Below are 26,650 nucleotides of genomic sequence, written 5' to 3'. Positions count from 1 at the left end.
CTTTCCTTTTACTGTGTCTGTGGTTCTCCCAGGGTAGAAAGGGACAAAAAAGAATGGGCCACCACATCCTGGCTCTGCATGTGGTCTTGGGTCTAGCTCTGGTCCTGGCTTCTCAGGAAAGCTCTCACCCCTCCCCCTGCAGCCAGAGTCAGGCCTAGGGCCCATTCCAGACCTCGGCCAAGGACAGAGTCGAGTTCCCTGAGCCCTCAAGATGCGGCACTTTCCCGTGTATGTGGGAGCGGGAGGCCAGAGAAGAAGCCACGATGGGCAGATGTGGCCCTTTCTAGTCACTCCCTGTGCCTCTGCCAGTCACTCCATGCTCGGCACGCACCAGCTCTCCACCCTGTAGCGCCCCCCCCCCCCAGGCCCGTCCCCCGGCACACTGGGCCAGCTGGAAGCAGAGCGTGGGGGTGACAGAGGCGGTCCAGCTAGCCCCAGCCCCCGGGTCTCAGGACCACTGGCAGGCACAGTCGGTGGGCTCCTGCACGATGTAGGGCACCCAGGTGGCGTTGGTGGCACAGAAGAGCTGCACGGAGCGCCGCTGCAGGCCCACCTCCCGGCAGCACTTGCAGAAGCGGGCGTAGGTGTTGATGTTGTAGTTGTAGATGCTGGCGGACGGGCACCTCCCATCGCAGGACACTAGGTTCACCTGGAGGCGGCAGGTGCATGGGGCAGACCGTGCAGCCCACCCCGCGAAGCCCCCTCTCCCACCGCCAGGTGGCCGCCACTCACAGGGGTGTTGCTCCTGCATTCATTCTTTCGGATGGTCATACGGATGGTCACCTTCTTGCAGGAACGCCCATCCTCTTTACCTGGGGGGACAGGGTTGGGGGACAGCTGTGGCTGAGAAGTGCTTGCAGCGGGCAGCACGATGTGGGCAGCACGATGGGCCAGACTGGGGCAGTTAGTGTCATGCTCGAGGGTGTCTCTACTGGTGTTAGTGCCCATGCGTTAGAGCCCCTCCCCAGCAAAGAGAAAGCCTTTCACTCAGTGCCCTGGAAAGATGGGGAGGTGCTGAAGGCAGGGGAGACAGGGAATGAGGTCTGGATGGCCTCGGGGGCTCTGGGCTAGGGAGGAGGAGGATTTGGAGACCAGGCAGGCTGCCTCCCCGCCCCAGCCCCAATGCCTGTCTCTAACCCCTGTTGGTGACCCTGGCCCTGGCCCCGCCTCTCTCCCAGCTTCAGCATTCCCACTCTGAGACAGTTTCTAGGATAAAGAACCAGCAATTTCCTGAATGTATGGAAACCCCAGTCCCTAGCAGATGCTCGCGCAGCAGGCTCACTGGGTTTCCGTATCCATCAGACAGGGCCAGGGATTCGCCCACCCCACACAGTCGTCACAGGGGAGGAAAATGATTAGCAGGCAGCTTCCTCTGCCTGGACCGCCCCTCCCACAGACAAGCCATCCCAGGGCCATTCATGCCCTCACACACATACCTCCTCCCCAGGCCTTTCCTGCACCCGCCGGCACTACAACTCCCTCCCTCCACCCTACGTTCCCTCCCTGACCCCTCCGTTGCCTTATTTCTATCAGGGCACCATCACCCTTGGGTCAGAGACACACCTGTAGTTTTGCTGGGGAAATGGAAGCTTTGGGCCTTCTTTTAAACAGCCCCTCCCACAACTTGTTGTGAGCTCTTTTCTCATTCTAAATAAAGACTCAATTTCACACCCTGATATGGGACCTGTAAGTTTGTATGCTTTTTCTTAATGAGGCCCCCAAACTGTCTAAGTTTCAATCCCCATAAAACTGATGCATCCATCTTATTACATATTTTACTTATTACTCTGTCTGCCCCACTAAAATGTCAGCTCCATGAAGCCTTACTTACGCTGAGTCTACAGGACCTAAAACAGGGCCTGGCGTATTGACGTTCAATAAATATTTGCCTGATGCGTGGATTCCCTCCGTCACCCCAGGGTGCCCGTCAGAAATGGGATGGGATTCTGGCCTCTGGGCCTCACCATAGCGGGTTTCCCACCACACCAGCTGGAGGGCTCCTGGCCAGCGCTAAGTTCACCTTTCCCTCCCCCTCTGCTTCTAGGCGGCAAGAGGCCCAAGGGCAGTCCCGGCCGTGGTCCTTGGGGTCCTGGACCGAGACCAGCCGAGTGACCAGTGGGAGGAAAGCGGTGGCAGCACTGGGCATTGATGGATTCCAGGAGAGCAGGCACGGCTGAAGCATTCCCATGCAAGCCCAGGGGATGAGGCTCACTATCCAGCATGCACTGTTGGCCCAAAGGCCTTTGCAAGAGGCGGGGAGCAGGGGCCCTGCCTGCCCCTCCCCCACCCCCAGAGCTGGGGCCACCTAGTCGAAGGGACATTGTTGCGAACAGCACCGCGCCTGCGCGCCTGCAGTTCTGTGGGCTTCCGAGAGGAGTACCTGGGCGGCAGTGGACACTAACCCGGGGAGGAGAGGCGGGGCTAACGGGGACCACAGGAAACAGGGTCCCCGGGGAACCTGGGGAGAGGGACATGGGTCGCAGGTCACACGGGAGCACATGGAATATTCAACAGGAGTTGTGGGTCGGAGATCAGCCAATGAGGCCCTGAGCCCAGCTTTCCTGCAGTATGTGAGGTGGATATGAAAGGGTCCCAAATTCTACGTCCCTCCAAAGGACAGTCCGAGGACCCTTGGGGGAGGGACGGCATGTAGGCTAAGGTCCTAAAGCTGACTGGAACAGCATGCATATGTGGTTGGGGCTGCAGGTTCCAAGCGCCAGGTGTGAGGACAGATGCACAGAGCTTTCACTCAGACTGAGTCAGGGACCCCATGGGCCTGAATCCCACCCAGGGGGCTCCCGATCACAGGGAGAATTCACTGGGGGGGCCTCTGCTGGGGGTCTTGGCAGGGGCAGGGGCAGGAGGAGGGAGAGCAGCTGGTGAATTACTGACCTCCTGGATGTACCCTGTCTCCACCAAGAAGCAGAGGCCTTTTGCTGGAATAGGGACGTGAGCGTGCTCTCCGCCCATCTGCGTATCTCCACAGGTGTCATGAGCCCCGTGGTAGGGCTGTTATCCCTTCGTCTAATAATCCCTGAAGAGCCACCACAGGAAGTGCCAGGCCAGGAACCCGCCCCTCTGAGCCTTGACATGATACCCTGGCCCCCGACCGGAACAGTGTCCCCCTTCACCCCAGGGCCTCCACCGTGCTCACTCACATGTCCTGCAGCATCCTTCTAAGGAAGGTACCACTGAGCCCCCAACCTGGAGGGAGAGGAGGGGAGGTGAGTGGGAGAGCCCGTCCCAGGCCAAGAGCCAAGATCCCAGCAAGAGGCAGCAAGAGCGCAAGAGTGACTCCTTTTCTCCCATGATGCCCCAGGAGAGGAGTGCCAGGCCCTGCTGTCCATCAGGCCCTGGCCAGAGGGAGAAGGGGCCCCTGGGCTGGCCATGGGAGAGCCACAGGGGCTAACATGACTGGTCGGGACACTGGCACTAAGGTGGCCTCTGGGCCCAGTAAGACTGGAGACTGGCTAATATGGTGTGGGCCCCCCATCTTTCCAGTGGCAGCTTCCCTCAGGCCCCACCCTGTTCTCTCATTAGTGCTTCCTGCACAGAGGGTCAGAGAGGGGAGGGGTGCAGGGGCTGACCCACTTGGGTCAGTGACCTGGGCTCTATCTCAGCCCTGAATAAGTCACCCCTTTCTTCTGGACTTAGTTTCCCCACCTTGAAAACGGGGGCAATTATCCCTTACAGCCCTCCTCCTTTATTATGAAATGGATAAAACAATGATGTGACAATTCTTTGTGAATAAGTGTGTGTATATGGGTGTGAATTTATGAGCATATATGTGCTGTGTACACGTGTGATTTTGTATTGTGAGTGGGTGTGACTGGGAGTATGTGTATTTGTTTTCTAGGTAAGATTGGAAATCTTTCACTGTCCAATAGTAATCTCAGGAGCTTCAAAAATGCAACAATGACCCAACGCTCCGGAAATCCTTTCCCTCAAGGTCTGCGCGTAGTGACGGCTGTCCCTGCTGGGTGCTGGCTTGGTCAGCGGCAGGGCCATGAGACCATCCCAGGACTGACTGGGGATCCGCGTGCTGTGTGAGCTGTGTGTGCCCTGGCGTGCAACCGTGCCGGTGTGCGCTCCGGCAGGCTGCGGTGTTACGGGCCCCGAGCGGTGTGTGGTGTCTGTGAGGGACCGACTGCCCATGTCGTGTGTGTGTGAGGGTGCACGTTTGCATTCCTCTGTGCACAGCGGTGTGAGGTCGGGGGATGTGGGGTGTGATGTGGTCAGAGTAGGACTACAGGGAGAGATGTGGAGCTGGGGGGTCAGGGGTCCAGGGAACCCCTCCTCACCTCTGCACACAGGACCCCCGAGCCCCCCGCGCCCCCGCCAGTAAGACGGCTGATATCGCTGGCTTCAGGCCATGCTGTGGGTGGGGGGGAGGCCGGCACTGACCTTGGCACACTCGGTCTCGTTGAGCGGGGGGCAGCTGATGGGTGAGCGGACGAGCACGGCGCCCAGGGGAGTGCTGCTGCAGTGATGGCGGGCGCAGTCTGCGATCCAGGACGCCCCAGGCTGGAGGGCACAGACGGGGCCCGACGGGGACTCGTGGCCAGATGCAGCCCACGACCCGACACAGCCTCGCCCTGAGCCCTGGCCGCCCCCCAGGCCCTGGCACGCCTTCCCAGGGGGGTAGCTACGGGGCTGCCTACCAAGAACAGGGAGGTGGTGCCGTTGGGAAAAGTGAAGAGGCAGGACACGTTCCTGCAGGAGCCGCAGCAGGCCGCCAGGTCCCGCGGGTGCTCGTACTCCTGGTTCTGCAGGACAGGGCAGGACGAGAGAGGCCTCAGCCATGTGCCCACCTCCACCCGCCTGCCTTCCCTACTGTCTGAGGTCTCTGAGCCCAAAGCCCAGAGAAGCCCCCCCGCAGAAAGGGAGCTCCCAGGCTCTCATCTCAGACAGGAAGGTCATCCTACATCTTCCTTAAGCCTCCCTCACCGCTGTTCCTAGACCCAGCCCCCGGGGTCGAAGAGCATTTCCAGCCCTTTCAGAGACAGCATGGCTGGTGATCAAGCGTGCTCCTTCTGGCTGCACAATGACCTCAGTTTGAGTCCCAGTCCCTGTGGGAATTTGGACAAGTGACTGGACCTCCCTAAACCTCAGTTTTCTCGTTTGACAAATGGGAGTATTTCCACCCCCCACCCTCGTTAGCTTTTCCTAAAGCCAGTCACTAGCCTAGATAGCGGGCATCAGAAGTGCCCAACAACCGTAGCAACACACACGTGCACACCGGAGCAACAAGGAGAGTGCCAGTCGTAAGTAGATGTCTCCCAGGAGGCCTTCTCTTCGTCAGTACCCGCCCTGGCCCCACCTGCCCTCTAGCTGTCCACCTCCCCACCTCTCCCAACCCAGCCTGCGCTTCACTTCCCCAGGGGTCTCTGAAGGGCCCCTCCCCCCAGGCCTACTCTTCAGACGTGCCTAGAAAGCTTGAGGCTCCTCTGACCCTGGAGCACCCAGGGTCGCCCAGGTCAGCCCCTGACCGCCCCCCCCCCCCGCACCTACCGCCTCACAGCGGACGTCACACAGCACGGAGGTGGTGTTGATTTGGTAGAAGCTGGTAAGAGGGTCGAGCACGTCAGTGCAGCGGGAGGTATGGCACACGCCGTCTGCCGAGAGCTCCACCACGGTCTGGCCCGGCAGCATCACCCCCAGCTCGCGGCTCAGGCACACGGGGGCTTTCACTGGAAGGGCACGCAGGATGGCCACAGTCACCGAGAGAGCCCGGCTGGCCCACCCTGGCTCTACCCACGGCCTTCCCTTCCCCACTCACCACACTCGTATCTGGCGCAGCCACACACATTCTCCACGCTGTGCAGGAACTCCTCGTCCAGCTGGGACTTCTCCCACTGGGTGGGGCAGAGGCAGTCAGCACCCGGGGTGCGGAAACCCAGCCCCACCCTTGGGAGCAGTCTGCCTCCCGGGCCCTTGTCTTTGTCAGCCGCCTCCTTGGGGTGGATGGGGAGGGGGCTGGCAAGGTTGGGGGCCTTTGGCTCCCAGGTAGCTCAGTCACTCCCCAGCCAAGGGAAAAATTCCCAGCGTGGCTTCCCCACTGAGAATCACCCCCCAGTGTCCTCTCCCAGGGCCTAAGGGCTCTCCTTTCATCCCAAGCACCCACAGGCCACCTCAACGAGGGACCACTGCATGGCCGCCAGCCAAGAACCCTGCATGGCTCACACTATTTACCCTCCTCCTTCACCAGTTGAAGGGAGAAGAGGAGCGATGGGAGGGGGAGAAAATGAGAGGGAATGTGTGCTGGGGGAAAGGGGGTGAGAATATATATAATCCAGAAAATGGTGAAAAAAAACCCTTTAAACATAACTTCACATTTCTTAAAAGTATTTTCCCTTCCCTCAGGGGCCATGCGGCCTGGTGGCGAAGGGCATGGCCTTTGGAGTCAGATTTCCTGGGTTCTAATCCTGACTGTGATTTACTAGCTTCATGACCTTAACCTTAGTTTCCTTGTTTGTATAACTGAGTTCATCATGGAATCAACCTCATTGGGCTGTCATGAGAATTAATCTGACACTATGCATAAAAGGCCTAGGAATGTTCCTGACATATAGTTAGCTCTCAGTAAACGTTAACTGCCGCTAAGAGTATCATTGCCATTATCGTCTTCTTCACCAGCCCCACCACCGCCATCATCCGCACCACCGCCATCATCCCCACCACCATCATTGACCCCACCACCGCCATCATCCGCACCACCACCATCGTCCCCACCACCGCCATCGTCCGCATCACCGCCATCGTCCCCACCACCACCATCGACCCCACCATCGCCGTCGTCCCCACCACCGCCATCAACCCCACCATCGCCATCGTCCCCACCACCGCCACATCATCACTGTTGTACTTGCTCACCACAATGCTGAACCATGAGCCCGCCCGCTTTATAAATGCAGACACTGTGTTCCGAAAGCAGAGCTTAGGACAAGGATGCTGACTTGCAATCCAAGGCTCTTTGCACTACGTGCAAGGAATAGGGTCTCCAGGGGATGGGACAGAGTGGAAAGGAAAGGGGGAAGCAGATCGCAGAGAGTGGGGAGAAGCAGGGTCTCCATACCAGGTGGCACCGGGGCACCGGGATTGTGTCACAGTCACACTCTGAAAAACAGGAGGGGGCCAGGACCCATCTCACCTCTCACCACCAGGAGATGTCCAGGCAGAAGTCTCCCTGGGCCCCCACACCGCTCCCTCCCTCGTAGCCCCTCCTGGGCACAGCCTCAGGCCCCGTCAGGGTGGGGGTTGGGGGGAGGAAGCCAAAATCTCAGCCTCGCCCAGCATGGGTGCTGTGGCTCCCCCATAGGGCAGGTGGGGGGCAGGGATGGGTCCTAGTTCTAAGCTCCACTCCATGAGGCTAAGCAGGCAGACAGACCAATCATAGGTTCCCTTTGTCATCTGGGCTTCCTCCTGCCCCATCCTCCTGAGAGCCCTTTCTGGAGTAGATGTGGAGCCTCTCCAGGAGGCAGGAGTGGAGCTTCTGACCAACTATCTTTCCCAAATATATATCCCAGCCAGTTTAGCTTTCCTGCTCCAAGTCTTCCACTTCAGGCTGGTCCTGTTGGGAGCTGCGGGGGAGCCAGCGGCAGGGAAGCCAACAGGCACACCCGCCCCAGCTTCACTGAGGTCAGAGTGGCTGGGAACACTCTCCTGGGCCCCTCCCTCTTGCAGCAAATGGTTGTAAGCCCCTACTCTATGCTGGAGCTTTTCCGTGCTCTGGGGACAAAGCAATGAATAAAACAGACGAAAGTCTCTGTCCGGGCGAAGTTGACATTGGAGGCCCGGAAAAAAGGCAAGTGAAATAAAATGCAAAATTGCTTCTCAACTCTTTTTAAATACCATTTTTACATGAAGCTCACTGGTGTCCGTTATTGATCACGGAGGCTCCCAAAGGGGTTTGAGGGAAATTTTAACAAAGATCATGTTTATTAACAGCTGCAATAAAGACTTTTGTTGAGATGGAAAAACATTTTGGGACCAGGGAGCTGGATTTTTTTTCCTTCTTTCAACCTGGGGAGAAAAAGGTGTAGGAATGCTAAGCCCCCAGAGATGGGATGCCAGGGCTAGGAAGGAGGTTCTGGTGATTCGAGAGGGCTAGAGTCCGAGCAGGTTGACAGCGGCTGGGGGGGGGGGGATTCCTCCCCTGCCCCCCTCTCGGCAGGGGCCCCGGATCTCGGCCTTTGGGTAGGGCATCCCCGTCCAGGGACTCACCACAGGACTTGTAGGGGCAGCAGCGGTCCGGGCTCCACACCTCCACCAGAGCGGTGCCCATGCCACACCGCACTTGGGGACAGCGGAAGCTCTCACACACTGTGAGGGACGGGAGGCAGGGGGCACATCAGCTGCAGACACCTTGGAGCAGAAGCCCCCAGAAAGGCAACATTGGCTCCTCCTTGGGGTCCCCCCCAATGTCCTTAGACACCCTCCAGGGCTGGAGTCCAGGGAAGAAGTCCATGCTCCTGGAGTCTCCCCATAGAACTAATTCCTTAGTTCCGCTCTGAGGAGGCATTAGCAATATGACAATGCCAAAACCTAAAGTCACTCAACGGGGCCTTGTCTCCCCTGGATTCTGTGTCACCCTGAGAGGAGGGGTCAGATGGGAGCCAGGGACCAGCACAAGCTCCACGGCTGGGAACGGTTCCCTCGAGAGAACACTTTTCTGCCCACCCTGTGGAAACCATACCCTTGTAGCCCACCCTGAGCCCTCTCTGCTTCAGGGATACCACACACCAGGGTGCACACTTCCCTTTATCCTAGTCTTCAGGCAGCCCCTCTTAGTTTGGGGTTCCTCAGATCTTCTCATTTATTGAGAGGACAAGGCAAGGAGTGAGGGACTTCCAGGCACAACTTTGTGGTGGGGAGGGGAGGTGTGAGGGCAGCGCTGAAGGGGAGGTTTTGAAAACTGTAAGATTTATCTGATTTCCTTTAAAAAAAATTGGCATGGGTAAGGATTATCGACAGATGTCTCAAAAAATTACGAGGTGGAGGGGGAGAAGGACCTTTGTATAGTGTCAAAGTAATGGGTTCCTTTCTGGATGAAGGAAGAAAATGTAAATGCAAGATGGCGGCATGGGACAGTCACCACCCTTGTGCAGCGCCCACGTTAGCCTCAGTTACCGTGTCTCGACCAGATAGTCTGTGTCTCGTGATGTGACGCGTACTGTGAAGCTCGCGTCTGTCGAGATCCACACTTGCAACTCGCATCCAGAGTCTTAGATCTAACTTCTGGTTTACAGGAAGTACAGAGGACGGGGGAACAAGGTAAACAGTCCCAAGAGGAAGCAACGGATATCCCCAGAAGGTGGGATTTTCTGCGGGACCCCAGCCCAAACTCTGTAATTTTATGTCACGCAGAAAAAGGAGCCTATGCTATGTTCAAAGACACGTAAGAGACAAAACAGGAATGTGCGGTCCTGGTTGGGGTCTGATTTAACCTGAAAATGTATTAACATGAACCAAAAACAGCGGGTTAAAGGGAGCAGATACACGTTTGTGACAACGTGGAGGGACCCAGAGGGCATGATGCTAAGTGAGACAGAGAAAGACAAACACCACCTGATTTCACTTACACGTGGAGTCTGACAAACAGAACAAATGAGCAAACAAACAAAAAACAGGCTCTTAAATACAGAGAACAAACTGGCAGTCGTCGGGGGTGGGGGTGAAGGGGCGTTGGGTGAAAGAGGTAAAGGGGATTAAGATACAAACTTCCAGGTTTAAAATAAAGAAGTCACGGAGATGAAAAGTACAGCACAGGGAATATTGTCCACAATATTGTAACGACATTGTACGGTGACAGATGGTGACCTCGTTCATCGCGATGAGCACTGAGTACTGTGCACATTTGTTGAGTCACTGTGTCATACACTTGAAAGTAATACAACACGTATATTAATTATACTCTAATAAAAACAATAAAACATCAAAAAAAGCATGGACAATACGATCTCGTTTTGGTTACACACACGCAAAGACAGAGAATACGTGGAAGGATATATTCTAACGTGTTGACAGTGGAATACGTAGGACGCTGGAAGAAAGTACTTTCACTTTCTTCCCTCCATGAGGCACACGCAGGGCTTCTATAATAAAAGTACAGTGAGGGTTGCGAGAAGTGGTAGTAGCGCTAGCCTTCCTTTCCTGAGCACCTACTGTATGCCAAGGACCAGTGGGTACTTCGCATCATTATCTCCAGTCTTCGCAAGAGCCCCTCAAGGTATTATTAGCACCATTCTACACTTGAGGAACCTTGGCTCAGAGTCAGTGACTTGCCCCGGGCCACACTCGTAAATGGCAGAACTGAGGCGCAAAACCATGACTGAGTGGCCGTGCCTGTCGTCACTCCACATGACCAGACTTTCTCCTGAGAACCACGGAAAGCCACATAAATAAGAGGGAGGCTGAGGAGGACAGAGGAAGAGACATGCAGGAAGAGGAGAGAAAAGACAAGAGGAAGGACGCTGAGCCTCCGCTCACAGCAGCCTTGTGAACACTTGGGGACAAGTGGCCTTGGAGACCCCAGGTGGAGCCAGTTGGCGCAGTGTGGCCAGGTCATCCGGGGCACGCTCCATGGTAGTCTACACTGTTCAAAGGTGGTTTCTGACATTGAAGCCATCAGGGTTGCCCCTGGAGTCTCCTGGCAGACAGTCCTCACCGGCACTGCTCTGTGCAGGCGAGGTTCACGCCCATTTTTCCTATAATCAGTGTGCAGTTTTGGTAAACGGAGTCATCTTTAAATTCAACCAGTGTGTTAATTCTCACCCATCAGGTTTTCCTAAGTCCCTGACGCTGGCTATCCCCTGTTTAATGGGCACTATTAAGGCACCAGGTACACAGTACACACTAGATTAAGGTACAATGTCCTGTAAAGATATCAGAAGGGGTTTCAGAGGCTTCGAGATGCAGGGTCTTCTGGGATGGAGGCTCCATGTGCAGATGCCAGGGTCACACAGGGCAAGAGGGGCCCTGAAGCCGTGTGTGAGTCAGTGCTGGGAGGGTTGGGGTGGCCTCAACCTAGGCCTCCCCTGGCCCTGGGGGCCCCGAGGGAAGGGACAGGGAACCTCCTCCTGGAGCCTCAGTGCCATCCATGTCCCAGCCTGGACCTGCACCATCCGGCTCCCACGGCCTGGCCCAGTGGCCCCGGTGGGGCCTCCTCATCCATCACCGGTTTGGCGGCTCCGTGCTTTGGAGCTTACTCCCTGGGGGCTCCCTGTGGCTCCCTGTTGAACTCCCATCAGTCCCAAGGAAGGACATTGTGAAGGGGCCCAGGTGGCACATAAATGTCCCTGGAGCCCCTTATGGTTAGGTCCCCGTGTCCAGCTGGGACTCACCACACTCGTACAGAGGGCAGCAGAGCTCTGTGGTGTTCCTGTCCACGGTGAGCGCCTCTCCTTCCTGACACTCGGGGATCGGATCTGGACAGTCGCCACAGGCTGGGGAGGGGAGAGGGGCCACGGCCGTCACGGGCAGTCCCCCTCCTGGGGTCCTGGTACAGAGCAGATTGCTGGGTTGGTGGGGGGAGGGTACGTAAACCCGGCTGTGACAGGAGCTGGACTCAAGTAGTCTTTTTTTTTTTTTTTTTGACAGAGAGAGACAGCCAGCGAGAGATGAAACACAAGCAGGGGGAGTGGGAGAAGAAGAAGCAGGTCCCCAGGGAGCAGGGAGCCCGATGAGGGGCTTGATCCCAGGATTCTGGGATCACGCCCTGAGCCTAAGGCAGACACTTAACGACTGAGTCACCCAGGCGCCCCTGGACTCAAGCAGTCTTTCGTGGCTTCATGAGGCCTGTCCTGGAGCAAGAATCTAGATCCTTCCTGTCTACCTAAAGTCTTACGCTGAACACACACCAACATCCTCCTTCTAGTAATGGATGGGGTGAAGCCCGGGTTGGTTTCCTCTTCTTCCTTCCCTTCATCATGAACGGGAATCTCACCCCTCTCCTGGGCCCAGTCCACCTGAGACCCCCACCCTTTCCTCCCAGCTGACCCAGGAAACAGGTGAGGAAGGGGATGGCTGGGATCCAGCTGAGCAAGCTGATGGCATGTCCGCTCACCGCACAAGTAAGAGGGACAGCACGAATCCCCCAGGCGGCCGGCGATCAGGATCTGGTCCTGGCGGCAGCTGGGGACCAGCTCTGCCTCACACAGGTCTGGGTCACACTCTGCAGAAAAGACCGAACTTAAGTGCTGGGAGCAGACCCTGTCTGGCCATGCCTAGGCCCCCACCCCGGCTCTGCCCCAATCCCCAGCCAGAACCCGTCCCCCAGAGCTCCCCTACCCCAGCCGCAGGGCTCCCCCTCCCCCTGCTCTCCCTGCCTTGGACCACTCACCACAGCTGTAGCTGGGGCAGCAGGAGTCCTCCTGGAAGTGGGTGAGGAGTCGGTGGCCTGGGCGGCAGGTAGGGGCGAGGCCCTCGCACAGAGTCTGGTTACACACTGGGCCAGGGGCCACAGGGCCTGTCACCTGGAGGCTGGGACTACCCCCCAGCCTCCAGTACTGCCCAGCACCTAGACAGCTTGTCCTCATTTTCTCCTCCATCCCCCCAGGACCCACGTTCCTGGAAGCGGCCTCTGAGGGTCACACGGAAGGTCCAGGGCTCGACAGAAGAGCATTAATAGTTAATATTCATCGAGATGGGCCATGTGCCAGCTGCCGTCCTAGATCAGTATTAACTTCTAGATTCTCCCAACAACCCAGAAAGTGGGGACGATGATGAGCTTCGTGCTACAGCGGAATCAACTAAGGTGCTGGGCAGTGGTGGAGAAAGAGTGGTCCAGGCTGCCGGCTCCCACACTGCTTCGTGGGGCGAGGGAGGGGGAGGCTCCTGTACCCCAGGTGGTATTCTCCACTCTTCACAACACCCCCCCCACAAGACCCTTTCATTTTCTCAGGCCTTGTCCTGCCCATCAAGGTCGGCAGGCAGAGCCGGAGCCTTTTAACCATCTTACGGTGGAGGCGGAGGGAAGTGAAGGGTGGGACTTACCACAAACCGTTCCCAGGCAGCAGGGATCCTCGGTGGGCAGGAGCAAGGCCACCTCCCCAAAACGTGGGCAGGTCTCAGGGCGGGGCCCCGGGCAGCCCGAGTCCACTGGGACGATGGTGTTGGGAGCCTGGCACTGGTGCTGGCAGCACCCACTGAGGGAGCTGTTCCAGGTCTCCCCCAGGGCCCGAGGCACCCCCGTGCTGTCGGTGCAGGCTGCAGTGGGGGACACGGCGGGGCACGGGGGACTGAGGCGGGTGGGGAGACCCAGTCCGTCCCAGGCTTGACCCTCCCTGGGACACTGACCACCCCCAAAGCAGACCTGGAGGGAGACAGATGGGTCTCGGCCCTGGGTGGCAGGTGGGATGAGGAGACCCTAGGGTGAGGTCAGCTTTGGAGGGCCCCACCCTGGTAGGGAAGGAACCTACCACACTTCTCCTCGGGGATGCAGAGTGCCGAGTGGCGCCGGTGCAAGATGGTGCCTTCAGAGCAGACGCAGCCCTCGCCCAGCACCTGGCACTGCTCTGGGTCCAGCGGGCCCAGCAGCCCATCCTGGCACGTCTCAGGGGGCTCACAGGCTGCCACACACGCCTGGTATATGGAGTCGCTGGAGCACAGGAAGGCTGCAGGGGCACCGTGGGCACCAGGCCTGGCTCAGACCCCAGGCAGAGCGAGGAGGGGCCTCAGAGCAGCACCTGAGCCCCAGCAGAGAGTGCGAAGGGGTTTGGTGTCGCTGCCTCCCTTATCTACGGGGGGGGGGACAGCAAAGTGCAGCCCCTGGCCAAATCCAGCCTCCCACCTGTTTTTGCAAACAAAGTTTTATTGAAACACAGCCATGCCCAGGCACGTGCCTGTTGTATCTGGCTGCTTTTGCGCTCCAAGGGCAGAGCTGAGTAATTGTGACAGACACCATAAAGCCTGAGAAGCCTCAATTATTTACTGTCTCGCCCTTTACAGGAAACGTTTGCCAAATCCTTGCTCTAGATCGGTGTTTTCAAATTTTCTTGATGGTAAAAAGTAGATTTTTACATTGTGGTCCAATACACACGGGCATGCAGAACAGTGGTCTTCGAACCTCAAACAGTGGTCCTCACAGAGGACATTTGGGAGCTTCTGAAATACCCTGGCCAGGATCCCACCCCAGAGCAACTGAATTGGAACCTCTTATGGTAGGGCCCAGCATTCATACTTCTCGAAGTTCCCTGGTGATTTTAAAAGATATCTGGGATTGAGAATTACTGATATCTATAACTATATCTATGTATATATACACACACATATATGTTTTATCTTTTTTTAGAGCATTACTTATATATTGAAACAAACTTTTTCACAAAACAATGTTTACTCTTTCTAGGTATAGTACACACTTGCGTTTTCTATTCTGTTGCATATTTTTAATATGATGTTGACCCCCAGAGTTGATTTCATATGCACAGTTTGAAAAACACTGCTCTCAATGACTTTGTCCTTTCATCTTTTATCTGTCATATTCTAGGCGTGGTCTTCCTGTGAGCTGCTTCCTGCTTCCTGCCTATCTGGATGTGTCCACATTTATAAATCAGGCTGCCCTAGGCCGGTCCACCCCTGTCTATCCCACTAATGCAAACTTAATGGGGTGGGGAGGGGGTGGATCTCACGTCCCTTCTCAGGCAAGGAGGGGAGAGCGCGAAAGAAGAGAAAGATGACCGAGAATTAAGAGAAAGGAACGAATATTTCCTGGATGGTGACCACGTGGTGGGCCTGTGTGAGGCACTCTGCACACGTTACCTCCTGTCACCTTCAAGATGACCCTGGGGGGAGCTATGATTACGTTCCTCATTTTACAGATGAGGCAAAGAGATTCAGATAAATTAAATAATAAGCAGATGATATTCATTTGATTTATTAATCTAAATTACAGTAAAAATAAATGTGTTGATTTATTCATTTGCTTAGAGAGGCATTTACAAAATATTTCTCGAATTATTAATTAATATCAGTGAATGAATGAATGAATGAATGAATGATTAACAGGGGGTGGGAGCATCAGAAGCAATGGAGGAGTCGCCCATCCTCCCCACCCCCGCTCAGACCCCCGACTCACGGCAGTAGTCAGAGCGCCGCCACTCGATGCACACGTGGAATTTGTGGCACATGGCCACGTACACCGTCAGTGCCACGCAGGGCTGCTGCACGTACTTGGTGTCCCGGATCCACAGCTCACAGAACGACTCGGGGGACACCTGGGCACGGGCATGCAACAGCGCTGGTTACCCTGATGGCCCACATCCCGGGGCCGGCTCCTCCCAGCCCTGCCCAGGGGCAACGACCAGCTTCTGAAGACTCCTGATCTGGTCCCAAGTTCAACGCCTCTGGGAGCTGCCCTCTGCAGGCAGGTGCCGCCACCCCGAGCCTGGGAGGTCCCCCACGCTGGGCCCAGCGGGTACATACGAAGCGGTGGCAGGCGCTGAAGGTGCGGTTGGACACCATGCGAAGGCAGGGCGAGCAGTCAGCTGTGGCACAGCTGTCCGGCCGGAAGCGGGTCTGGCCCACCGAGGTCAGGGAGCTGGGCACCTGCCAGCTGTCCAGAAAGGGAGCGGGGTCCTCAGCCTCACCCACCACAGAACTGTCCTCCAGGGTGAGGTCGTTGGCTGCATCCCCATCACAGATACCTGGAAAGGGGCAGATTATCCCAATAGCTAAAATTATCACCACCGCTCCCAGGTCCCCAGGTGTCGCTTTGCATATTCCTTACGGCAATTATTTGAGGCTGATATCACTATTATCCCCCTTCTATAGATGAGAAAAATGAGGCACAGAGAACCTAAGAAACCTGCTATGTAGGAAGACGTCATCGTTCCTCAGAGACACACCAGAGTATTTAGAGATAGAGGGATATGGTGTCTCAAACATACTTTCAAATCCCTCAGAAAAATGCATATATATATATATATATATATATATATATATATATATATATATGTTATAACATAGAAAAGTGCATATACAAAAATCATATATGTATATATACATACATACATATACATGTATGTGTACATATGTGTGTATTTTATACACACACAGAGGCAGGAAAAGTAAATGGGGCAAAAATATGAACACTTGGTAAATCTGAGTAAAAAGTACATGGGAGTTCTTTATACTATTTCTGACATTATATGAAAATTAAAAGTTACTCCAAAAAAAAATCTGCTTTAGCAGAGATTACTAGCTGAGTGTAACACCCGTTTCCTCTTCTTCCCCAGGCAGTTCACTAGCCTGCTTGTCGCAGGCTCTCCTGGGGCTGGGGGAGCCCATGCTGAGTGCCAGCCGACAGCAGGAAAGTGAGGGTGAAGGGCACCACGGCCCGCCCGGTCCATCAACATTCCTTGACTCCTTTTCCTGCAGTGGAGTTGGAAGCTTGTGTTGAGAGCGCAGAGCCACAAGGTGGAAGGAGTCCCCACCTGGGAATTTGTGTGTGCCAGAAATAAACTTCGGCCGTGTTGGAAGGCACTGAAATGGGGGTGGGGCTGAAGTTTCTCTGTCACAGCTTCTAACATGACCTTAACTTCCAGCTTCATCTCTCACGCTCTAGGCTCCAAACACACACTTCCCTGCCCTTGACCTTCTTATGCTGCTCCCTCTGCCTGAAACGCTCTCTCAGAAGTCCTTCTTTCAAGAGCCCTTCAGATGCACCCGTCCATGACCTTCCCAGTTCTGTAGAACAGATTGTGGTTTGCTGGGCTGTCTTGCTCTGAGTGCAAAGACTCGGTTTTCTCACTCTCTCAGTAGTGTGTCCCCCCCACCCCAGCTGCCCAGCAGGGCGCCTGGGAGGCTAAGTGTTAGTTTGAATAAAACAGAGATAAATTAGCTGACTTCTGCTCTGACACCTCCAGCCACTGGTTTCATGAACCTAAAGCATGATTTACTACAAAACCTTCAGATTTTATCAATGGTCCCAGTGGTTGCATTTTTGGTCTTGGCATTGAGTCACCGGCAGGTGTCAGGAAGGTCTCTTAGGGAGGGGATTACTACTGCGCACAGCACTCCTTGCCGGGCATAAACAGCAGAAGCAAGAAATGGTGAGAAAAAGATGGTGGAGTGGTGGCGGTGCTGCGGGTGAGTGTGTGTGTGTGTGTGTGTGTGTGTGTGTGTGTGTGTGTAAAGAGAGATGCTTGTATCAGTAAGTCAGTAAGAACAGAAGTCTCATAAAACAGTGATTTCGTCTGTTTTGCCTACTATCTGTCCTGTGACTGGTACATGGTAAGTAAATAAAAGAGTGAGCAGGGAACAGACTTACACGTGTCCGTTCACATGTAGAGGGCAATTTGAGTACAGGGGTGCGAGCGTCAATGATCGAAACGGGGCAGATTTATGCGTTTATGGAACACAGAAGTGTTCCTCTGTCTTCCATCATCATAATCATGGCCGTCTGTCACGGAGTGCCCTGTGGGGAGCAGCAGTCCACACTCAGGCTTCCCCTGCACCCCTTTTCCTTATCAAAATACATCCAGTCCCTTAGGGCATGCTCCTGCAGTCATGCTGTGGTCTGAAGAGCCCTGGTTCTATGTGTGCAGCAGCTCTGCTGTGTGAGCTGAGGCAAGCCACTTAACCTCTCTGAGCCCCGTGTCTTATTTAGTTCAATGGTCATCTCTTTGGAGTGTTGTGTGGATGATGTGCAATAAGTGAGATCAGGGGCTGGAAGTGCTTTGTGAAGTGCCCAGGCCAATGCAGACAGGAAGGATTATCCGGCATTAGGAAGCTATCGGGGAAGCTGACAGACAATCCCAGTTAAAGTGACAAGTGGCCGAGGCCAGAGCCCTGCGCCATCTCCCTGCTGGCAGCCCCAGAACGCTAGACACTAGGTCCCTCTGCCCTGGCAGCCATGCTGGTACCTCCTCTGGCCTGGCCTTCTGTCCCGGCTTTCCCTGGGTCCCCTCAGGGGAACCTGTGTCGGGGGCAGAGGTGGACCCAAGAAGCATCCCCCCTCCCCCAGCTGGGTCCCACCTCACCGCATAGGCCACGGCCATGGGCCTCACTGGCTTTGCTGGTCTCCAGGATCATGAGTCCTGAGCTGTGGAGCCACTGGATCTGGACGTGTGACGGCGTCCGGATCATATACATGTGGCCTGTGTCCTCGATTCTGAATCCGTGTCTGCTCACAGGGGGCCAGACAGGCTGTGAGTCCACAGTCACCTTGTCGGGGGAGAGTGTTCAATGTGAGCACAGCTTATCTGTCCATCCATCCGTCCATCCGTCCATCCGTGCATTTATCCAACAAACAGTATCAAGCTATGTGACAGGCTCTGTTTCAGGTACATGTGGCCAAGATACTGTCCAAGTGGCACCCAAGAATTCTAAAGCCATTTTTATGAGCACAAAATAATAAAAAAAAAAATACAACAATGGGAGGCAGGCTGCATCCCTGAGCCCAAACAAACACACACTTTGAGGCCTTCTAATCACCCTCTTCTTTCCTGTTTCTGCTCAGATCATTTCTTCCGGGAGATTTTCCCTAATTCTCCAGCCTCTAGCTTGGGCACCCCTTCTCTGGGGCCTCCTCATCTCTACGCTGGCCATTAAGATAGAATCTGTTTGTTCCTTCATGGACTCTGAGTTTCTTAAGGGCAGACGCTCTGGCTGATCCAACTTTGAATCCCCAGCACCTGCCTTTGGATCCGACATAAATTGGGTTCTCAATCAATGTTTGTTAAATATGCAACACACCCTAATTCTCTCAAACACTTTACATTCAAAGCTACAACTTCCGCTACACACTGACAAGGTGAAATTTGTATGTACTCTGGATTATTAGTTTTACTTTGTAGAAATGGGAGATGAAAAGATTAGAACCTTAAAATATTTATAATGACTTTGTATCTCCCTCCCCTACAAGAATCACTGTTTTATTAACCACTTTGCAAATTATCCAGGACAGAAACTTCTGTGTTGGAAAACTTTGACCTTGGGAAATCCCTGGTGCTCTCAACCTGAGCCTTCCTAGCCGTGCAGAGAGGGGACGGGGCTCCATGAACCTGGAGTGGTCTCCTAGTTCTGGGAATGAACACTCATATCTGAAGCTCAGGGATCCTCACTTGTGTTCATAGAACCCTGAGTTCAAGTAAAGACAAAGGACAAATTTTCAAAACTAAGGACTTGGACTTTAGCTTCTGACCAAGATGGAATAATAAGGACTGGATATATCCTCCTTCCTTAAACAACCAAAAAACCTGACGAAGTATATGAAACAATAGTTTTCAGACATTGAACAGTTGGCATCACAGAGAATGATCCTTGAGAAAGGGGAAACAAATGAAGTGAGCCTTTTGATTGCCCAGTTATTGCTTAGAAGTAGTCTCCAGGGGTGCCTGGGTGGCACAGCGGTTAAGCATCTGCCTTCGGCTTGGGGCGTGATCCCGGCGTTGTGGGATCGAGCCCCACATCAGGCTCCTCCTCTATAAGCCTGCTTCTTCCTCTCCCACTCCCCCTGCTTGTGTTCCCTCTCTCGCTGGCTGTCTGTATCTCTGTCAAATAAATAAATAAAATCTTAAAAAAAAAAAAAAAAGAAGTAGTCTCCAGCCCATGGTGCAGAAAGAGAGAAGGAACCCAGGTGCAGACTGGTGGGCTCCCTGAGTTTATGAGACAAGAGTTGGGAGTTCATGGAGGCCAAGATAGCTAGTTTGCAGAACAAAATGCTGAAGAGAAGAGAGCTGGGGAGAGAAAGAGAAAAAGTGGGGAGAGAGAGAAAGGGAAAGAGAGAGAGTGTGTGCACATGATCAGAAGTTCTGCAGACATTCCCTCTCTGACCCTGTCCTGACCCTGTGTGTGAATACTAACCAGTGTATGCATGTGGGAAAGCTACTTAAGACTAGGAAAGCCATCACCTGAAAGGAGTTGACAGAAAAATTCCCAGGTGTCACACTGGGCTGGGAAGAGTTAGAGACACCACCAGTTACAGAGCAAATATACTTAGGGTGGAGGGTAGAGGATGAGGAGGTTACTGCTTCAAGAGTGAGGAATCACTACTTAGAATGAAAAATATAGACTAAAATCCTCTTAGGATAAAACTACATGGGCTCCCCTCAACAAAGCAAGCCTCCAATGGATTGAATTGTTTCCAAGTTGTATAACTAATACAAAACTGAAGGATATTTTTTAAAAAAGAAAAGAATATCCAGCATTCAACAAGGCAAAACCCACAATGTCTGTAATCCAATAAAAAAAATCGTCAGTCACATAAAGCAGCAGGAAAGTACAGCCCATAATAAAGTGGGATAAATCAGTTAGATTGACCCAGAAATGATAAATATAATAGAATTAGTAGTCAGGGGCATAAAAACAATCATTAAAACTCTATTCCATAATTTCAAAAAAATAAAGGAAAACGAAATTTTTAGAGCAAGATGTGGAAGATACAAAGAGACCCAAATCAAACTTCTAGAGATGGAAAATACAATAAATGTCAGAGATGAAAACTATACTGGATGGGATTAATAGATGATTAGACACCATAGATGAATATATTAATGAACTTAAATATAGGGCAATAGCTATTATCTAAAATGGAACACGAAAGAAAAAAAGACTGAAAAAAAGATGAACAGAACATAAGTGATCTGTGGGACAACTTTAACTGGCCTAATATATGTGTAATTGGAGTCTCTGAAAGAGAAATGAATTACCAGGCATGTCTTAACCAAATTGCTTGAAAGCAGTGATAGAGGGGCGCCTGGGTGGCTCAGTGGTTGGGCGTCTGCCTTTGGCTCAGGGTGTGATCCTGGCATTATGGGATCAAGCCCCACATCGGGCTCCTCCGCTATGAGTCTGCTTCTTCCTCTCCCACTCCCCCTGCTTATGTTCCCTCAATCTCTGGCTGTTTCTCTCTCTGTCAAATAAATGAATAAAATTAAAAAAAAAAAAAGCAGTGATAGAAGGAAAATTGTAAAAGCAGTTAAAAAAAAAAAGACACACTATGTAGGGAAAGAATCACAGTGACAGAAAGATCAGAATGACAGAAGATTTCCTACTGGAAATAAGCAAGGTGAAAGACAGTAGAAATTTATAGCAGCACTATTCACAATAGGCAACAGGTGGAAACAGCCCAAATGGCCAGTGATGAATGAATGGATAAACAACTGTGGTATGTACACACAATGGAATATTATTCAGCCATAAAAATGAAGGAAGTACTGGTAGATGCTACAACATGAATGAACATCAGAAACATTATACTAAGTGAAAGAAGCCAGACACAAAGAATCACATATTGCAGACTCCATTTATATGAAATATCCAGAATAAGCAAATCTATAGACAGAATGCATATTGTTGGTGGCCAGGAGTTAGGGAGATTGATGATTAATTTTATGTTATGTCAATTTTACCTCAATTTAAAAAGAAAAGACAGTGGAGCAAAATCTTTGATATACTGAAAGTAAAATTAAAGCCAACATACAATACTAAACTCAGAATATCTTTAAAAAATGAAGGTGAGATGAAAACTTTTTTAGGGAGCACCTGGGTGGCTCAGTCCATTAAGTACTTGACTCGGTTTCAGCTCAGGTCATGATCTCAGGTTTGTGGGATTGAGCCCTTGTATCAGGCTTGGCACTCAGCACAGAGTCTGCATGAAATTCTCTCCCTCTTCCTCTCCCTCCCTCTCTGCTTCTCCCCCCACTATCGTTCTCTTTCTTTAAAATAAATAAAATCTTTAAAAAAAAAAACAAACCTTAGAGGGAGTTAAGATGGCGGAAGAGTAGGGCACCCCTTTTTCAACCGGTCCCCCGAGTCGAGCTGGATAGGTACTGGACCAGCCTGAACACCCACGGAATCAGCCTGAGATGCAGGAAGATACATCTGGATCTCTACAAATGAACATCTCCAGCGCTGAGTATTGAGGTACTAAGCGGGGAGCCGTGAAACCGCTCACAGATATCGGAAGGTAAACGGAAGGGGGAGGGAGCCGCCGCGTTCGGGCACCGGGAAGCAGTAGCCACCTGCACAGGGGAGCAGGCGGACTCGGGGACCGTCACCCGCGAGAGAGCAGACTGGGACCGTGAGCCGGGAGCGCACGCCACCAGGCTTCTCATGGAGCTCCGGTGCGCTCACTGGAACCAGACTGAGACCGGGAGCTCCGGGAGCGCACGGAGGCGACTGGCGGCTGGCGGCTGGCAGTGTTAAAAACACAAAGGACAGAGACGCACCGGCCCGGGAGTGAGGGCTGGGACGCTGGGTGTGGGGCGCACATCCCGGACGCTGCAGGGTTGAGTAGCACCAACAGTAAGGGAGTTAAAATGGCCAGAACATAAGTGGAGAACGGTCCGTGATCCCTCTGTTCTGAGACAGAGGCTGAGATTCGGCCACTGCTGCTCTGACTCTCAGAAGAGGCACAGCAAACCGCCAGGGAAAGCCACCGGAGAACAAAAGCCTGGAAATACCGGCTCACAGTGTGCCCATCCCCATCCCGCCTCGCAGGGGACACGGAGACTCTACCCAAGCAGGGTTGCCTGAGTATCGGCGTGGCAGGCCCCTCCCCCAGAAGGCAGGCTGAAAAATCAAGAAGTCCACATCCCTAAGATCCCTATAAAACAAGGGCGCACGGCCTGGGTCCCGGTCAATAATTTGGGCTCTGGACAACCCCGCAACCTCTCCTCATCAGAATGACAAGAAGGAGAAATCCCCCCCCAGCAAAGAAAAGACAATGAGTCTGTGGCCTCTGCCACAGAACTAATGGATATGGATATAACCAAATTATCAGAAATGGAATTCATAGTAACAATGGTCAAGATGATGTGTAGACTTGAAAAAAGTATTAACAAAAATGTTAATGAGAATATAGAATCTCTAAGGGCGGAAATGAGAGCGAATTTGGCAGAAATTAAAAATTCTATGAGCCAAATGCAGTCAAAACCAGAGGCTCTGACGGCCAGGGTGAATGAGGCAGAAGAACGTATCAGCGAATTGGAGGATGGGTTAGTAGAAGAAAAAGCTAAAATAGAATCTGGACTCAAAAAAATCCACACTCAGGAATGTAGGTTATAGGAGATTACTGACTCAATGAAACGTCCCAATGTCAGAATCATCAGCATCCCCGAGGGGGTGGAGAAAAACAGAGGTCTAGAAGAGATATTTGAACAAATTGTAGCTGAAAACTTCCCTAATCTAGCAAGGGAAACAAGCATTCATGTCCAAGAGGCAGAGAGGACCCCTCCCAAGCTCAACCATGACGAACCTACACCACGTCACGTCATAATGCAATTCGCAAATATTAGATCCAAGGATACAGTATTGAAAGTGGCCGGGGCAAAGAAATTTCTCATGTACGAAGGCAAAGGTATCAGAATTATGTCAGACCTGTCTACACAGACCTGGAATGAGAGAAAGGGTTGGCAGGGGGCATTTTTAAAGCTCTTTCAGAGAAAAACATGCAGCCAAGGATCCTTTATCCAGCCAGGCTGTCATTCAGAATTGATGGAGAAATAAAGACCTTCCAGAATTGCCAGTCATTGACCAATTTCATAACCACGAAACCAGCCCTACAGGAGATATTAAGGGGGGTTCTATAAAAGTAAAACGGCCCCAAGAGTGATACAGAACAGAAAGTCACAATCTATAGAAACAAAGACATTACTGGCAACATGGCATCATTAAAATCATATCTCTCAATAATCAGTCTCAGTGTAAATGGCCTAAATGCTCCCATAAAATGCCACAGGGTTGCAGATTGGATAAAAAGACATGACCCATCCATTTGCTGTCTACAAGAGACTCATTTTGAACCTAAAGATACATCCAGACTGAAAGTAAAGGGATGGAATACCATCTTTCATGCCAAAGGACCTCAAAAGAAAGCTGGGGTATCAATTCTCATATCAGACAGATGGGATTTTAAACTAAAGACTATAGTTAGAGACACAGAAGGGAACTATATTATTCTTAAAGGATGTATCCAACAAGTGGATATGACAATTATAAATATATATGCCCCCACCAGGGGAGCAGCAAGATACACAAGCCAACTCTTAACCAGAATAAAGAGACATATAGATAAAAATATGTTAATAGTAGGGGAACTCAACACTCCACTATCAGCTATAGACAGAGCACCGGAGCAGAAAACCAACATAGAAACAAGAGCTTTGAATGCCATACTCGACGAGTTGGACCTCATAGATATATATAGAACACTACACCCCAGAACCAAAGAATACTCATTCTATTCTAATGCCCATGGAACATTCTCAAGAATAGACCATGTTCTGGGACACAAAATAGGTCTCAACCAATACCAAAAGACTGAAATTTTCCCCTGCATATTCTCAGACCACAACGCTCTGAAATTGGAACTCAACCACAAGGAAAAATTTGGAAGAAACTCAAACACTTGGAGACTAAGAACCGTCCTGCTCAGGAATGACTCGATAAACCAGGAAATCAAAAATCAATTTAAACAATTTATGGAGACCAACGAGAATGAAAACACAACGGTCCAAAACCTATGGGATACTGCAAAGGCAGTCCTAAGGGGGAAATATATAGCCGTCCAAGCCTCACTCAAAAGAATAGAAAAATCTAAAATGCAGTTTTTATATTCTCACCTCAAGAAGCTGGAACAGCAACAGAGGGACAGGCCTAATCCACGCACGAGGAAGCAGCTGACCAAGATTAGAGCAGAAATCAATGAATTAGAAACCAGGAGTACAGTAGAGCAGATCAACAGGACTAGAAGCTGGTTCTTCGAGAGAATCAATAAAATTGACAGACCACTGGCAAGACTTATCCAAAAGAATAGAGAAAGGACCCAAATTAATAAAATTATGACTGAAAAAGGAGAGGTCACAACCAACACCAATGAAATTGGAAGGATTATTAGAAACTTTTATCAACAGCTTTATGTCAATAAATTAAGCAATCTGGAAGAGATGGAGGCCTTCCTGGAAACCTATAAACTACCAAGACTGAAACAGGAAGAAATTGATTTTTTAAACAGACCAATTAATTATGAAGAGATTGAGTCAGTGATAAACAACCTTCCAAAAAACAAAACTCCAGGCCCGGATGGTTTTCCTGGGGAATTCTACCAAACATTCAAAGAAGAAATAACCTATTCTCCTAAAGGTATTTCAAAAAATAGAAACAGAAGGAAAGCTACCAAACTCATTCTATGAGGCCAATATTACTTTGATCCCCAAACCAGGCAAAGACTCCATCAAAAAGGAGAATTACAGACCGATTTCCCTAATGAATATGGACGCCAAAATCCTCAACAAGATCCTGGCTAATAGAATCCAACAGTACATTAAAAGGATTATCCATCATGACCAAGTGTGATTCATCCCTGGGATGCAAGTGTGGTTCAACATTCGCAAATCAATCAGCGTGATACATCATATCAACAAGAAAAGACTCAGGAACCATATGATCCTCTCAATTGATGCAGAAAAAGCATTTGACAAAATACAGCATCCTTTCCTGATTAAAACTCTTCAAAGTGTAGGAATAGAGGGTACATTTCTCAATCTCATAAAAGCCGTCTATGAAAAGCCTACAGCAAATATTATTCTCAATGGGGAAAAGCTGGAAGCCTTTCCCTTAAGACCAGGAACACGACAAGGATGCCCACTCTTGCCACTATTATTCAACATAGTACTAGAAGTCCTTGCAACAGCAATCAGACAACAAGAAGGTATAAATGGTATCCAAATCGGCAAAGAAGAAGTCAAAATGTCTCTCTTCGCAGATGACATGATACTCTATATGGAAAACCCAAAAGAATCCACTCCCAAACTATTAGAAGTTATAGAGCAATTCAGTAATGTGGCGGGATACAAAATCAATGCTCAGAAATCAGTTGCATTTCTATATACAAATAATGAGACTGAAGAAAGAGAAATTAGGGAATCCATCCCATTTACAATAGCACCAAAAATCATACGTTACCTTGGAATTAACTTAACCAGAGATGTAAAGCATCTATATTCTAGAAATTATAAATCACTCTTGAAAGACATTGATGAAGACATAAAAGGATGGAAAAATATTCCATGCTCATGGATCGGAAGAATTAACATAGTTAAAATGTCCATGCTAACCAGAGCAATCTACACTTTCAGTGGTATCCCGATCAAAATACCGAGGACATTTTTCAAAGAACTGGAACAAATAGTCCTTAAATTTGTATGGAAACAGAAAAGGCCCCGAATCTCCAAGGGACTATTGAAAAGGAAAAACAAAGCTGGGGGCACCACAATGCCGGATTTCGAGCTGTACTACAAAGCTGTGATCACAAAGACAGCATGGCACTGGCACAAAAACAGACACATAGATCAATGGAACAGAATAGAGAACCCAGAAATGGACCCTCAGCTCTTTGGGCAACTAATCTTTGATAAAGCAGGAAAAAACATCCAGTGGAAAAAAGACAGTCTCTTCAAATAAATGGTGCTGGGAAAATTGGACAGCTACATGCAAAAGAATGAAACTTGACCACTCTCTTACACCATGCACAAAGATAAACTCCAAATGGATGAAAGACCTCGATGTGAGACAGGAATCCATCAAAATCCTAGAGGAGAACATAGGCAGCAACCTATACGACATCGGCCAAAGCAACCTTTTTCATGATGCATCTCCAAAGGCAAGAGAAACAAAAGATAAAATGAACTTGTGGGACTTCATCAAG

The 26,650-nt window shown here is 51.3% G+C and overlaps 1 protein-coding gene across 1 annotated transcript in view; it reads right to left on the bottom strand.

The window, feature by feature from the left end:
- Positions 1-327: 327 nt before the first annotated feature.
- The window catches only part of OTOG (otogelin), a 95,030-nt gene continuing 68,707 nt past the window's right edge, over positions 328-26,650 (bottom strand). Inside the window, exons 40-56 of the mRNA XM_045796465.2 lie at positions 17,982-18,165; positions 15,424-15,644; positions 15,077-15,215; positions 13,419-13,613; positions 12,994-13,206; positions 12,341-12,445; positions 12,065-12,172; positions 11,343-11,444; positions 8,224-8,322; positions 7,076-7,116; positions 5,780-5,855; positions 5,512-5,690; positions 4,662-4,766; positions 4,405-4,524; positions 3,159-3,204; positions 733-812; positions 328-649 (exon numbers count right to left, since the gene is read on the bottom strand). Of these exons, the coding sequence (XP_045652421.2) occupies positions 449-649; positions 733-812; positions 3,159-3,204; positions 4,405-4,524; positions 4,662-4,766; positions 5,512-5,690; positions 5,780-5,855; positions 7,076-7,116; positions 8,224-8,322; positions 11,343-11,444; positions 12,065-12,172; positions 12,341-12,445; positions 12,994-13,206; positions 13,419-13,613; positions 15,077-15,215; positions 15,424-15,644; positions 17,982-18,165 (2,214 nt within the window). The 3' untranslated portion in view covers positions 328-448. The remainder of the gene's footprint in view (positions 650-732; positions 813-3,158; positions 3,205-4,404; positions 4,525-4,661; positions 4,767-5,511; positions 5,691-5,779; positions 5,856-7,075; positions 7,117-8,223; positions 8,323-11,342; positions 11,445-12,064; positions 12,173-12,340; positions 12,446-12,993; positions 13,207-13,418; positions 13,614-15,076; positions 15,216-15,423; positions 15,645-17,981; positions 18,166-26,650) is intronic.

The sequence above is a fragment of the Ursus americanus genome, chromosome 24 (genome assembly GCF_024610735.1).
Source record: "Ursus americanus isolate L20-20 chromosome 24, mUrsAme1.1.p, whole genome shotgun sequence".
NCBI lineage: Eukaryota > Metazoa > Chordata > Mammalia > Carnivora > Ursidae > Ursus > Ursus americanus.
This window is presented reverse-complemented; position numbering and strand designations above follow the sequence as displayed.